The 13,958-nt window shown below is 44.6% G+C and overlaps 1 protein-coding gene and 1 long non-coding RNA gene across 4 annotated transcripts in view; one reads left to right on the forward strand and one right to left on the reverse strand.

Annotated features, from left to right (window-relative positions):
- LOC121274090 (myeloid cell surface antigen CD33-like) overlaps window positions 1-673 on the reverse strand; it is a 9,280-nt gene extending 8,607 nt beyond the window's left edge. Inside the window, exons 1-2 of one of the 3 annotated variants that reach the window (XM_041181244.1) lie at window positions 589-673; window positions 76-157 (exon numbers count right to left, since the gene is read on the reverse strand). In XM_041181244.1, the coding sequence (XP_041037178.1) occupies window positions 76-115 (40 nt within the window). In that variant the 5' untranslated portion in view covers window positions 116-157; window positions 589-673. Of the gene's footprint in view, window positions 1-75; window positions 158-565 lie in introns of all 3 variants that reach the window. The other 2 variants (XM_041181245.1, XM_041181243.1) reach the window with 2 other exon arrangements.
- LOC121274093 overlaps window positions 1-9,538 on the forward strand; it is a 9,805-nt gene extending 267 nt beyond the window's left edge. The window contains exons 2-4 of the long non-coding RNA XR_005942167.1: window positions 2,773-3,059; window positions 3,568-3,825; window positions 9,367-9,538. This is a non-coding gene — a long non-coding RNA (uncharacterized LOC121274093). The remainder of the gene's footprint in view (window positions 1-2,772; window positions 3,060-3,567; window positions 3,826-9,366) is intronic.
- The last annotated feature ends 4,420 nt before the right edge of the window (window positions 9,539-13,958 follow it).

Genomic DNA, 13,958 nt, shown 5'->3' on the forward strand with positions numbered 1-13,958 from the left:
AATCACAGCTCAATAAGAATGATCTTTTACAAAGACTATTAACCATAAATCTGTCCGAGCTGACGATGATATTACCTTGGAGAAGTGACAGGAGGAAGTAAGATTTCCCGATCATTGTCCACTCCCAGGTATTTCATCAGTTTCTCACTCTCAAACTCTGAAAGAGAAAGGAGTTAATGAGACCTCACCTCTTGTCCGACAGCTCTCGAGAGATCAGAACTGTTTCTAGACAATGTCTTCACAGACTAGTTTGGTTATCTGTGGGATGATAGGTGCTCTACAGAGAGTTACAAGGCTTTTAGAGAGAAAAACTATGAAGGACTTGCATTTCTATAGCACCTTTCACCTCCTCAGGACACCCCAAAGCTCATGTCTCTCCACTTCCCTCATCCCTTGAGCTAGAAAGATGTTCTGTACAACAGACTTGAGCCTCACACCCAGATCTCAATAATCAGTAGAAATCTTTCAAAGGCATCAATCATTGGAATCTGTCTTTATAAAGTCACAACATCAACAAAGGATGGTGTTGGTAGTGGAAGTGAATTCCAATCGTTCTGTTACTTACCCAGGACCTTTCCAACTGCTCACCTGGGGAGGAACTGCCCACACGCTCTGCTTGGGCTGAATGACCTCTTCCTGTGCTGCTCCCTCTGTGTATTTAATGAGAAAGGGCTGATGTGTCACTGTGAGACAAAATGAGGAAGTGGGATCAAAGTGAGAGAGCAGCACTTTGCTGTGCACTGTTAGCAAACCCTGTGTCTATATAAGGATATAAGAACAGAACAAGTAGGATCAGCTGGACACCCTGACATTTTCATTCCTTATATGCCAACCATTCATTTTTTTGTCAACCCACTGAAACTATTTATCTCCCTCTGCAGCCTCTTAGTGTCCTCCTCACAACTTGCTTTCCTGCCCAGCTTATATATTTCCTACCTATCTTCACCATTACTTACTTTATTGAGAAAGGGTTGATGGATCACTGTGAGACAAAATGGGGAAGTAGCAAAGGAGTGAGTAAACAAACAGTAGGAATGAGTGCGTAATTCCACAATGTGTTACAACAGAATCAAACTGTTGTCCAATTCATCATGACTCCGTGATGTTTCTCTCTTGTTGTTTGCTATTTGTTAACTTCAAATTTCTACCATGGCTCTGAGCGTTTATATTTAAATCTACTGTCGGAGGATAAATACTGAGCAAGTGATGCACTGTCAGAGAGTCAGTGCTGAGGGAGTGCTGAACTGTCGGTTGGCCAGTAATTAGGGAGTGCTGCACTGTGGGATGTTCAGTACTGAGGGAGTGCTGCACTGTCGGAGGGTCTGAACTGAGGGAGTGCTGCACTGTCGGAGGGTCTGAACTGAGGGAGTGCAGCACTGTCTAAAATACATTGCAAAAATTGCACAAAATTGCATCTGATGCTTGTGTTTCATGCACACATGAAGTTCATGCATTCAACAGGAATATTTCTCTCTCTTTGTGAACAGCAAGGCAGTCTTCATATCGCACCACCCACTGGCAAGTGTGTGCAGCTACAAAGTGACATGTTTACGTTGAAAATTTCCATTATAAAGATGGGCACAGGAATTCATCTGATTGGAAAACGTGACAACATAAAGCTATGTCTTTGAGCCAAGAATTTGGCAGCAAAATAAGAATTTTAATCTATAAATATCTACAGAACAGCCTGAACGTTTTAACCACTTGTGTTAATCAATGTAATTTTATTCATAACCCAAATGCTTCTTGCAATCTATCGCAGCATGAAAAAGGTGCAGCATTCAGAAAGCACATTCCAATCAGAAAACAGAGTTTAGCAACGTCACATTTCTGTTCATTCCTATTCGACCATGTTGGCTGCACACAGCCAGACAATGCCGTGGTTATGATGTGTCCACACAGCAGGACTAGGGAGCATTAGGTATAAGGAAAAGTTTCAGCTTGCTGAGGAGAAGAAGGAGAATCTCTCGTTCCAGGTTTCTCTCCGTACATTAAGAAGCAGGCATGCCGATGTTTCATTGCACTCTGTCTGCTGATGGGAGTCCGCTTGGAAATTGCTGTTTGTGCTGATGGAAAGAATAAGCTTTTCATAAATCGAGGGATTGAGTACAAACACAGGGAGGTTATGCTGAACATTTATAAAGCTCTGGTTAGGTCACAACTAGATTATTGTGTCCAGTTCTGGTCTCCTCACATTGGGAAGGAAGTGAGGGTCCTTGAGAGGGTGGGGAGGAGATTGAGCAGAATGGGTCCAGGGATGAGGGATTTTAGCTACAAGGTTGGGTTGGAGAAGCTGGTGTTGTTCTCCTTGGAGCAAAGGAGATTGAGGGGGGATCTGATCAAGGTGCACAAGATGAGGACGGGTTTAGATAAGGTAGACAAAGAGAAGCTGTTGCCATTAGCTGATGGTACAATGACTGGGGGACACAGATTGAAGGTTTTGGGCAGGGGAGTGATGTGAGGAGGAACTTTTTTACACAGCGAGTGGTAATGAGCTGGAACTCGCTGCCTACGAGGATTGTGGAAGCGGAGACGATAAACGATTTCAAAATGAAATTGGTTGGACACTTGAGGGAACTAAACTCACACAGAAACGGGGATAGAGCGGGGGAATGGGACTGATTGGATTGCTCTGCAGAGAGACAGCATGGTCTGGATGGGCTGAATGGCCTCCTTCTGTGTTCTAAGTGTCTGTGACCCTATTGAAAAATCATAGCACAAATCAAATCTGTCTTCTACTTGTCTGTTAACATCTGGAACTTTCTATTACAGATGGTCCAGATAAGCCAGTTATCGTGCTCCTGAAGGATTTACAGGAGGGGACTCCTGCACATATCATCTGTAAATGCCTCTACATCTGCCCCGATAACCACCCCAATCTAACCTGGAGTGAATTGCTGACTTCCTCGGTCAGCACCATCACAGAGAATGGTGGTGATGTTTCCGCTCTACTGACCTTTAACCCTTCGTTCAAGCATCATGGACGAACTCTCGCTGTACGTGTGACTACCCTCAAACCAGCCATCGAGTGGTCAACTCAGTTACTCTGAGTGTAAAGTGTAAGTATTGGTTAGAACATCCTGCTTGTGGTGGAGGTGCAGTCGGTCTCCTATTAAATGAGGCATTGGAGAAGGTGCAAGTGGGATTGACAAGGATGATTCCAGAACTGAGAGGTTATAACTATCAGAAAAGACTGAACAAGCTGGGATTCTTTTCTCTAGAAAAGAGAAGGCTGAGGGGGTGACCTGATCGAGGTCTTTAAAATGGTGAAATGGTTTCGATAGGGTAGATGTGGAGAAGGTGTTTCCACTTGTTGGAGTGACGAAGAGTTAGGGGCCATCAATATAAGTTCATCACTAATAAAATGGTGCACACTGCTAACAATGTGCGTTCATGGTGGAGGGAGTGAATGTTGAAGATGGTGGGTGGGATGCCGATCAATCGGGCTGCTTTGTCCTGGATGGTGTCGAGCTTCTTGAGTGTTGTTGGAGTCGCACCCATCCCGGCAACTGGAGAGAATTCCATCACACTCAGTGTTTAATGTGTTTATAATTTTGTATTTGAAAGATTCTCCTCACAACACGTCTGTCAGGATGACACTGGAAAAAGGAAAGGTGATTTCTCTAAGTTGTTCCAGTGACGGGAATCCAGCAGTCCACAATTTCAACTGGTTTAAGATCTCCCAAGGAAAAGTGACGAATCTGGCGCTCGCTGGTCAAACTATTACAGTTCCTTCTGGATTCGATGAGGAAATCTCCTACTACTGTGAAGCAACAAGTATCCTGGGCAGTTCCCAGTCTCTGCCCATTAGAATTCCCACTGAATGTGAGTAATTTCAATCCTGACTTTTAAACAATTCCACATCTTGTCCAAACTCCGAGGTGAACCAAATCTCCCCTTGGGTGTTGCTGAAAACATGCTGTCGAAGGTTTCAATCCTCGTCAGGACAGAGTCATGAGAAAACCCAATCTCAAAGGGAACAGCCATTTCTGATGTAGGGGAAGAGGGCGTGCTGATTGGCTGGCATTTCTCCACAGTTTGTTCACAATTCTCAGTGATGGTGACCATGAAAATACCAGATTGTTGTAAAAACCCATCTGTTGCACAAATCTCCTTTAGGGAGGGAATTCTGCCATCCTTACCCGGTCTGGCCTACATGTGACTCCTGACCCACAGCGATGTGGGTGAAGCTTAACTGCCCCTCTGAATGGGCCGGGCAAGCCACTCAGTTGTATTCGAGCGGGCGGCTCACCACCGCCTTCTCAAGGGGCAACTAGGGATGGGCAATAAACGCTGGCCCTGCCAGTGATGCCCACATTACTGAATGAATTCCAATAGAAGAGGAATCCTCCCATTCTAGAGATTGGCGATCCATACACTGGACTGACATTCCCAGTCATTCAATAATCAACCTGTTCCCCCATTCAATCAGATCACGGCTGGTCTGTATCTTAACCCCATCCACCCACCTCGGTTCCTTAAACCTTAACCACCCCCCGACCTAACAAAAATCTCCCAATCTCAGTTTTGAAATTTACAATTGTCCCCTCCCAGCGTCGACAGCTTTATCTCGGGGAGAGAGTTCCAGATTTCCACCCCCACTTTGTGTGAAGAAGTGCTTCCTGACATCACCCCCTGAACGGCCTGGCTCCAATTTTAAGATTCTGCCCCCTTGTTCTGGACACCCCCCACACCACCAGGGGAAATAGTTTCTCTCTGTCGGCCCTATCGAATCCTTTAATCATCTTAAACCCCTCGATTAGATCACCCCTTAATCTTCGAGACTCGAGGGAACACAAGCCTGGTCTGTGCAACCTGTTCTAGGGATTTAACCCTTACAGCCCCAGGATCGTTCTGGTGACTCTGCTGCAGCCCCTCCGAGGACAATATACCCTCCCTGAGGTGCGGGACCCACAACTGAAACCACTAACTGCAGGTGGGCTCTGAGCAGAGATTTATAACCTGACGCATCTCTCTGACCCTCTTTGTATTCCCGCTTCCTTGGGATAAAGGTCCCTATTCCATCGGAATTCTCTATTGCTACGGTGTGACTGACACGGGATATATTAAGGGGAGGTTTTCCTCTGAACTGTATCTCACAGATGGTGCAGTCATACTGCCAGAGTCCAGGTGTACACAGTATCTGACAAAACAAAAACAGAATTACCTGGAAAAACTCAGCAGGTCTGGCAGCATCGGCGGAGAAGAAAAGAGTCGTCGTTTTGAGTCCTCATGACCCTTCAACAGAACTAGGTGAGTCCAAGAAGAGGGGTGAAATATAAGCTGGTTTAAGGTGTGTGTGTATGGGGGGTGGGGGTGGGGGGGGCAGTGGGGTTGGGTGGGGGGAGAGAAGTGGAGGGGGTTGGTGTGGTTGTAGGGACAAACAAGCAGTGATAGAAGCAGATCTTCAAAAGATGTCACAGACAACAGAACAAAAGTACACAGAGGTGTTGAAGTTGGTGATATTATCTAAATGACTGTGCTAATTAAGAATGGATGGTAGGGCACTCAAGGTATAGCTCTAGTGGGGGTGGGGGGAGCATAAAAGATTTAAAAATAATGGAAATATCCTCAACCCTCACCTATGGCACCTCCCCATGCCCACGCAATACATGTAACACCTGCCCCTTCACTTCCTCTCTCCTCACCGTCCAAGGGCCCAAACACTCCTTTCAAGTGAAGCAGCATTTCACTTGCATTTCCCCCAACTTAGTCTACTGTATTCGTTGCTCCCAACGTGGTCTCCTCTACATTGGAGAGACCAAACGTAAACTGGGCGACCGCTTTGCAGAACACCTGCGGTCTGTCCGCAAGAATGACCCAAACCTCCCTGACGCTTGCCATTTTAACACCCCACCCTGCTCTCTTGCCCACATGTCTGTCCTTGGCCTGCTGCATTGTTCCAGTGAAGCCTAGCGCAAACTGGAGGAACAGCACCTCATATTCCGACCAGGCACATTACAGCCTTCCAGACTGAATATTGAATTCAACAACTTTAGGTCTTGAGCTCTCTCCTCCATCCCTACCCCCTTTCTGTTTCTTCCTCCTTGCTTTTGTTTTTTCCAATAAATTATATAGATTTTCCTTTTCCCACCTATTTCCATTATTTTTAAATATTTTTAAATCTTGTATGCACCCCCCACCCCCACTAGTGCTATACCTTAATTTCCCAACCATCCATTCTTAATTAGCACATTTGTTTAGATATATATCACCAACTTCAACACATCTGTGTTCTTTTGTTCTGTTGTCTGTGACATCTTTTGATGATCTGCTTCTATCACTGCTTGTTTGTCCCTACAACACCCCCCTCCACTTCTCTCCCCACACCCAACCCCACTGCACCCCCCACCGCCACCCCCCCCAACACACACACACACACACACACACACAAACCAGCTTATATTTCACCCCTTCCTTGGACTCACCTAGTTTTGCGAAGGGTCATAAGGACTCGAAACGTCAACTCTTTTCTTCTCCACCGATGCTGCCAGACCTGCTGAGTTTTTCCAGGTAATTCTATTTTTGTTTTAGGTTTAATACATGATCTCAGAATAAATGATCCCCTGGAAAACAGTGACCATAACATGGTAGAATTTAGCATTCCGTTTGAGACTGAGAAACTTGGGTCGGAAACAACTGTGCTGGACTTAAATAAGTGTAATTACAAAGGAATAAGGACAGGGTTGTCTGGTGTGGACTGGGAAAGGGGTTTAGCAGAAAAGATGGTGGATGAACAATGACAGATCATTAAGAAAATAGCTCATGACTCACAACAAAGATATATCCCAGTGAAGAAGAAGGATTGTAGGAAGAGAATAAACCAACCACGGTTAACCAAAGAAGTTAAGGTGTGTATCAAATTGAAAGAAAAACCATGCAATATGACAAAGTTTATTGGTAAGCCAGAGGATTGGGAACGTTTTAAAAACCAACAGAAGATGACCAAAAAATAAATAAAGAGGGAGAAAACTAGGTAAACTAGCAAATTATAAAAAAAAAACAGTAAAAGCTTCTTTAAATATATAAAAAGGAAGAGAGAGACCAAAGTGAACATAGGCCCCTTAGAGAACTAGGCTGGAGAAATAATAAGGAGGAACCAGGAAATGACAGAGGAGTTGAATAAATACTTTGCATCAGTCTTCACGGTAGAACACACTAATAGCATTCCAAAAATACTAAATAATCAAGGGGCAAAAGGGGGGTGAGGGGAGGAATTAAATACAATAACTATCACTAGAGAATAATACTAGGGAAACTCATGGGTCTCAAGGCTGATAGGTCCCCTGGACCTGATAGGTTGCATCTTAGGATATTAAAGGAAGTAGATGCAGAGATAGTGGATGTACTGGTTTTAATCTTCCAAGAATCCTTAGATTCTGGGAAAGTCCCAGAGGATTGGAAAACTGCCAAAGTAACACCCATGTTCAAAAAGGGAGGGAGACAACAAACAGGTAACTATAGGCCAGTTAGCTTAACATCTGTCATTGGGAACATGTTAGAGTCCATATAAAGGATGTAATAGCAGACTATTTAGAAATGCATAATTTAATCAAACATAGGCTTCATGAAGGGGAAATCATGCATGACAAATTTATTAAAATCCTTTGAGGAGGTAATAAACAGGATAGATAAAGGGGAACCAGTAGATGTAATATATTTGGATTTCCAAATGGCATTCAGTAAAATACCACATATAAGGCTACTTAATAAGATAAGAGCTCATGGTGTTGGGGGTAGTATATTAGCATGGATAGAGGATCGGCTAACTAATAGAAGAAAGAGATTTGGGACAAGGGGGGCATTTTCAGGATGGCAACCTGTGGATTGCCAAAGGGATCAGTGCTGGAGCCACAATTATTTACAATATATATTAATGACTTGGATGAGGGAAATTAATGTACTTTCGCCAAGTTTGCGGATGACACAAAAATAGGTGGGATGGCAAGAGGTGAGGGTGACACGAAGAGTCTACAGAGGGACATAGACAGGTTCAGTGAGTGGGCATCAACTTGGCAGATGGAATATAATGTGGGAAAATGTGAGCTTCTGCACTTTGGCAGGATGTATAGAGGAGCTGAATATTATTTCAATGGAGAAAGACATTGGAAAGCTGAAGCATAGAGGAATTTGGGGGTCCTCAAAAAGCTAACATACAGGTTCAACAGTTAATAGGGAAGGCAGGTGGAATGTTGGCCTTTATTTCAAAGGGAAAGGAGTATAAAAATAGGGAAGCCTTGCTAAAACTATACAGGACACTAGTTAGACCACACCCAGAATACTGTGAGCAGTTTTGGTCCCCTTATCTAAGGAAAGATGTACTGGCATTGGAGGCAGTCCAGAGAAGGTTCACTAGGTTGATCCCAGTAATGAGGGATTTTCATATGAGGAGAGGTTGAGTAGGATGGGCCTGTACTCATTGGAGTTTAGGAGAATGAGAGGTGACCTTATTGAAACATATAAGATTCTTAGGGAGCTTGACAGGGTAGATGCTGAGAGGTTGTTTCCCCTTGTGGGAGAGTCTAGGACCAGAGGGCATAATCTCAGAGTATGGGGTCACCCATTTAAGACAGAGATGAGGAGGAGTTTCTTCTCTCAGAGGGTAGTGAATGTGTGGAATTCTTTACTGCAGAGAGCTGCAGAGGCTGGGTCATTAATTATATTCAAGGCTGAGATACGCAGTTTTTTAATCAGTCAGGGAATCAAAGGCTATGGGGAAAAGGCAGGAAAGTGGAGTTGAGGATTGTCAGATCAGACATGGTGTCATTGAATGGAGGAGCAGAGTTGATTGGCCGAATGGCCTCCTTCTGCTCTGACGTCTTGTGGTCTTATGGCCTTATCACCCTGCGACAATGCAGCACTCCCTCAGTACTGACCCTCTGACAGTGCAGCACTCCCTCAGTACTGACCCTCCAACAGTGCAGCACTCCTTCAGTAATGACCATCCAACAGTGCTGCAACCCTCAGTACTGACCCTCTGACATTGCTGCATTCTCTCAGTACTGAACCTCTGACAGTGCAGCACTCTCTCAGTACTGAACCTCCGACAGTGCCGCAATCCATCGGTACTGACAATCCAACAGTGCAGCGCTCCCTCAGTACTGATTCTCTGACAGTGAAGTACTCGCTCAGTACTGACTATGTGGCAGTGCAGCTTTTACAGTACCCACCATCCAACAGTGCAGCACTCCCTCAGTACTGACCCTCCGGCAGTACAACACTCCCTCAGTACTGAGCTGAAGTGTCTGCCTGAATTAAGTGCATTGTTGTGAAGGAACCTACATTGATATCACACCTTTCACATTCTCAGCGTCTCTGAAAGTGCTTCACAGTCAATGTAAGTAACTGATCTTTATTTGTTTTCAGACACACCACAGAATCTCTCAATTACTTCTCTTGATATGATTAATGCTTCATCGACCAATATAATTGAGGGGAATTCTGCAGTGATAATCTGCTCTGTCGAGAGCTTCCCAGCTTCTAACCTGACGTGGTGACATCTTAATGTCCCAAAGAACAGAACAAGTTCCAACAATGAGCTGTGGTTGGTGCACTCACTGCACTGGAGTCTCGGTATCAGCTCCAATTCTGGATGGAACGAAGGTAAACTCCAGCTCAACAAGACCCTGAATTGGATGAGCAACCTCCTGAACAGAGAATTGTAGATTTACCCCTCAGTGCTCCATCGATCAAATACAATTCATTGCCTGTCAAGCCCTTGGCGAAATCCTGAGGATGTGAATGGAAGTTTCTTTCATTCTACATGGACAGCACCTCAACTGGTGGGAGAATGCAACTGCGGTGTGACAGTTTACATAGGCAGTGCCCATTATAAATGTGACATAGGAACTCATGCTGAGGAAAGGTGCCTGGAATTGCATTCAGACATCAGATACAAAGAGATGATACATGGAGTCTTGCTCTGCACTGTGCTTGCTAACTCTAAAATCTTTATATGTTTTTAGATGCCCCACAGAACCTCTCAATTACTTCTCTTGATATGATTAATGCTTCATCCATCAATATAATTGAGGGTAATTCTGCAGTGATAATCTGCTCTGTCGAGAGCTTCCCAGCTTCTAACCTGACGTGGCGACATCTTAATGTCCCAATGAACAGAACAAGTTGCAACAATGAGCTGTGGTTGGTGATTCCTCACGTTACATCCAGGGACACTGGAGACTATCAGTGTGTGGCAGAGAATGAACATGGAGCAGTGGAGGGGTTCAGAACCATCACTGTGGAACGTGAGTTACACAGAATTCAAAATTCTCTTGTTATTAGCTCATGGGATGTGGGCATTGTTGACAAGGCCAGAAATTATTGCCCATCTGTAACTGCCCCTTGAGAACGTGGTGGTGAGCTGCCTTCTTTAACCACTGCAGTCCATGTGGTGTAGGCACACCCACAGTGCTATTAGGGAGGGAGGTCCAGGATTTTGTCCCAGCGACAGTGAAAGAACAGCCGATATAGTTCCAAGTCCCAGGGCAGACCACCACCTCATGTTCGCCTCCAAGTCACACACCTCACTGACTTGGAACTGTCTTGGTGGAAGAGGTTAAGGGTTTGGAAGGTGCTGTCGAAGGAGCCTTGGTGAGTTGCTGCAGTGCATCTAGTAGATGGTGCACACTGCTGCCATTGTGTGCCAGTGGTGGAGGGTATGAATGTTTATGCTGGTGGATGGGCTGTCGATCAAACAAGCTGCTCCTGGATGATGTCAAGCTTCTTGAGTGTTGTTGGAGCTGCACTCATCAAGCCAAGTGGAGATTATTCCATCACACTCCTGACTCGTGCCTTGTCGATGGTGGACAGGCTTTGGGGAGTCAGGAGGTGAGTTAATCTCCGCAGAGTTCCCAGCCTCTGACCCGCTCTTGTTGCCGGATTTCTGCCAGGGCCAATAGCCTTTGCTGTATCCAGTATCATTAGTTGATTCCTGATGGCATGTGGAGTCAATCGAATTGTCTGAAAGCTGATATCTGTGATGCTCGGACCCTCTGGAGGAGTCCGAGATGGATCATCCACTCAGCACTTCTGGCTGAACATGGTTGCCAATGCTTCAGCCTTGTCGTTTGCACTGATGTGCTGAGCTCCCCCATCATTAAGGATGGGGATATTTGTGGAACATCCTCCTCCTGTTAGATCTTTAATTGTCCATCACCATTCATGACTGGATGTGGCAGGACTGCAGAGCTTAGATCTGACCCGTTGGTTGTGGGATCACTTTGCTCTGTCTATAGCATGTTGTTTCCGCTGTTTGGCGTGTATGTAGTCCTGTGTGTCACCTCAGCAGCTTGGCACCTCTGTTATATGTGAATCCTCCTTATAGAAACCTGCATGTACATGGATATTATCAATAAATATTACATAGATAAATGTTATTTGTAAAGACATTTCAGGCATAGACAATATCACTTCACAGAATTACTACATGTACATAGGGAACCATTCTCAAACTGTACTGGAGTCATTCATTGGCTGATTTTACAGGGCGAGATTCCAATGAATGGAAAGCAGGATTGCTTGGAGCTGGAATCTGTTTGAGTGTTGGACTGAGTGGATTCTTCATCTTCAAGTGTGTGAGAAAGTAAGTGTGAAGGTTTAATTGGTTGTTCAAATGTTTTCTTCAAACTTCTCTCCTTATAGAAAGAACTTGCATTTCTGTAGCACCTTTTACAATCCAAAACCCTTCACAGCCCCTGAAGAGCTTTGATGTTCACTCACTGTTTAACATCTCATCCAACACTCAATGTTTCACAACTCAGTCCTCTAACTGGCAGTGTTGACCCGGACCATAAAATACCTTGTGACTTCCTGAGGACGTGAAAGCTGCTATATAAATGAAAACCTTTCTTTTGTTAGTGAATGCAATCTCTTTCCATTTTCCATGTTTCATTCACTCTCTCTTATCTCCACTAATGCTCTCCTTCTCATTCTCTCTCTCATTCAATCTCTCTCTTATCTCCACTAATGCTCTCCTTCTCATTCTCTCTCTCATTCACTCTCTCTCCAATCTCCACTAATGCTCTCCTTCTCATTCCCTCTCTCATTCACTCTCTCTCCAATCTCCACTAATGCTCTCCTTCTCATTCTCTCTCTCATCCTCTCAGACATTGTTCAGTCTCTCACATTTTTAAGGAGCGCTGAGCAACATCTGCTCCTTCAGAAGATCCACCTCAACACCTGGAGTGAGCAGTGAATTGAAACTCGCTCACCGACTGCTCAGCTTTACACAGGAATCATGTCACAGAGTCAGGACACAAAGGGTTAACAGTTTGTTTACAACACAACACTAAGGCCCTACGTTTCAATGAAAGGGTTTTCACAATCGTTCCCCAATTCCTGATTTGACTCACAGAGACACATCAACCCTTTCTCATTAAATACACAGAGGGAGCAGCACAGGAAGAGGTCATTCAGCCCAAGCAGAGCGTGTGGGCAGTTCCTCCCCAGGCGAGCAGTCGGACAGGTACTGGGTAAGTAACGGAACGATTGGAATTCACTTCCACGACCAACACCGTCCTTTGTTGATGTTGTGACTTTATAAAGACAGATTCCAATGATTGATGACTTTGAAAGATTTCTACTGATTATTGAGATCTGGATGTGAGGCTCAAGTCTGTTGTACAGAACATCTTTCTGGTTAAATTATGCAGACAGGTTACACACAGTCTACGATTATATTCCCTCGGGTCTAGGAGATTAAGAAGTGATCTAATTGAGGGGTTCAAAATGATTAAACACTCGATAGGGTCGATAGAGAGAAGCTATTTCCTGGGGGTGGGTGGTGGGGGTCGGGTGGAGTCCAGAACAAGGGGGCTGGAACTTCAGATTGGAGCCAGGCCGTTCAGGGGTGATGTCAGGAAGCACTTCTTCACACAAAGGGGAGTGGAAATCTGGAACTCTCTCCCCAATAATCAAACCCAACACCGAATACACATCATGTTGATTGTCCCTCTGTCCATTTCCATCTCTATTACAGAAGAGAGGCGAGGGGAAAGCAGGAATCAAATCGAACCATCGTGTTGATGAATATCGAGGTCCTGTTTATGAAAACTGTGAGCGTGGTTGGGCTTTGAGGAATCAGGTGAGTCACACACCACAGGATCCCCAGCCTCTCAGCTGCTCCAGTAGCCTGGTTATTGATATGGCTGCTCCAGTCCTGTATCCGCAATGTTTTATACAGTCACTCTCAAACCCAACCAAACTCACACCCAACACCGTTCAGTATCAATAATCACACCCCGTTCAGTATCAATAATCAAACCCCGTTCAGTATCAATAATCACACCCCGTTCAGTATCAATAATCAAACCCCGTTCAGAATCAATAATCAAACCCCGTTCAGTATCAATAATCAAACCCCGTTCAGAATCAATAATCACACCCCGTTCAGTATCAATAATCACACCCCGTTCAGTATCAGTAATCACACCCCGTTCAGTATCAATAATCACACCCCGTTCAGTATCAATAATCACACCCCGTTCAGTATCAATAATCACACCCCGTTCAGTATCAATAATCAAACCCCGTTCAGAATCAATAATCACACCCCGTTCAGAATCAATAATCAAACCCCGTTCAGTATCAATAATCAAACCCCGTTCAGGATCAATAATCAAACCCCGTTCAGTATCAATAATCACACCCCGTTCAGAATCAATAATCAAACCCTGTTCAGTATCAATAATCAAACCCTGTTCAGGATCAATAATCACACCCCGTTCAGTATCAATAATCAAACCCCGTTCAGTATCAATAATCACACCCCGTTCAGTATCAATAATCAAACCCCGTTCAGAATCAATAATCAAACCCCGTTCAGTATCAATAATCAAACCCCGTTCAGGATCAATAATCAAACCCCGTTCAGGATCAATAATCAAACCCCGATCAGGATCAATAATCAAACCCTGTTCAGAATCAATAATCAAACCCCGTTCAGTATCAATAATCAA

Source organism: Carcharodon carcharias (assembly GCF_017639515.1).
Source record: "Carcharodon carcharias isolate sCarCar2 chromosome 29 unlocalized genomic scaffold, sCarCar2.pri SUPER_29_unloc_3, whole genome shotgun sequence".
In the NCBI taxonomy this organism is placed as follows: domain Eukaryota; kingdom Metazoa; phylum Chordata; class Chondrichthyes; order Lamniformes; family Lamnidae; genus Carcharodon; species Carcharodon carcharias.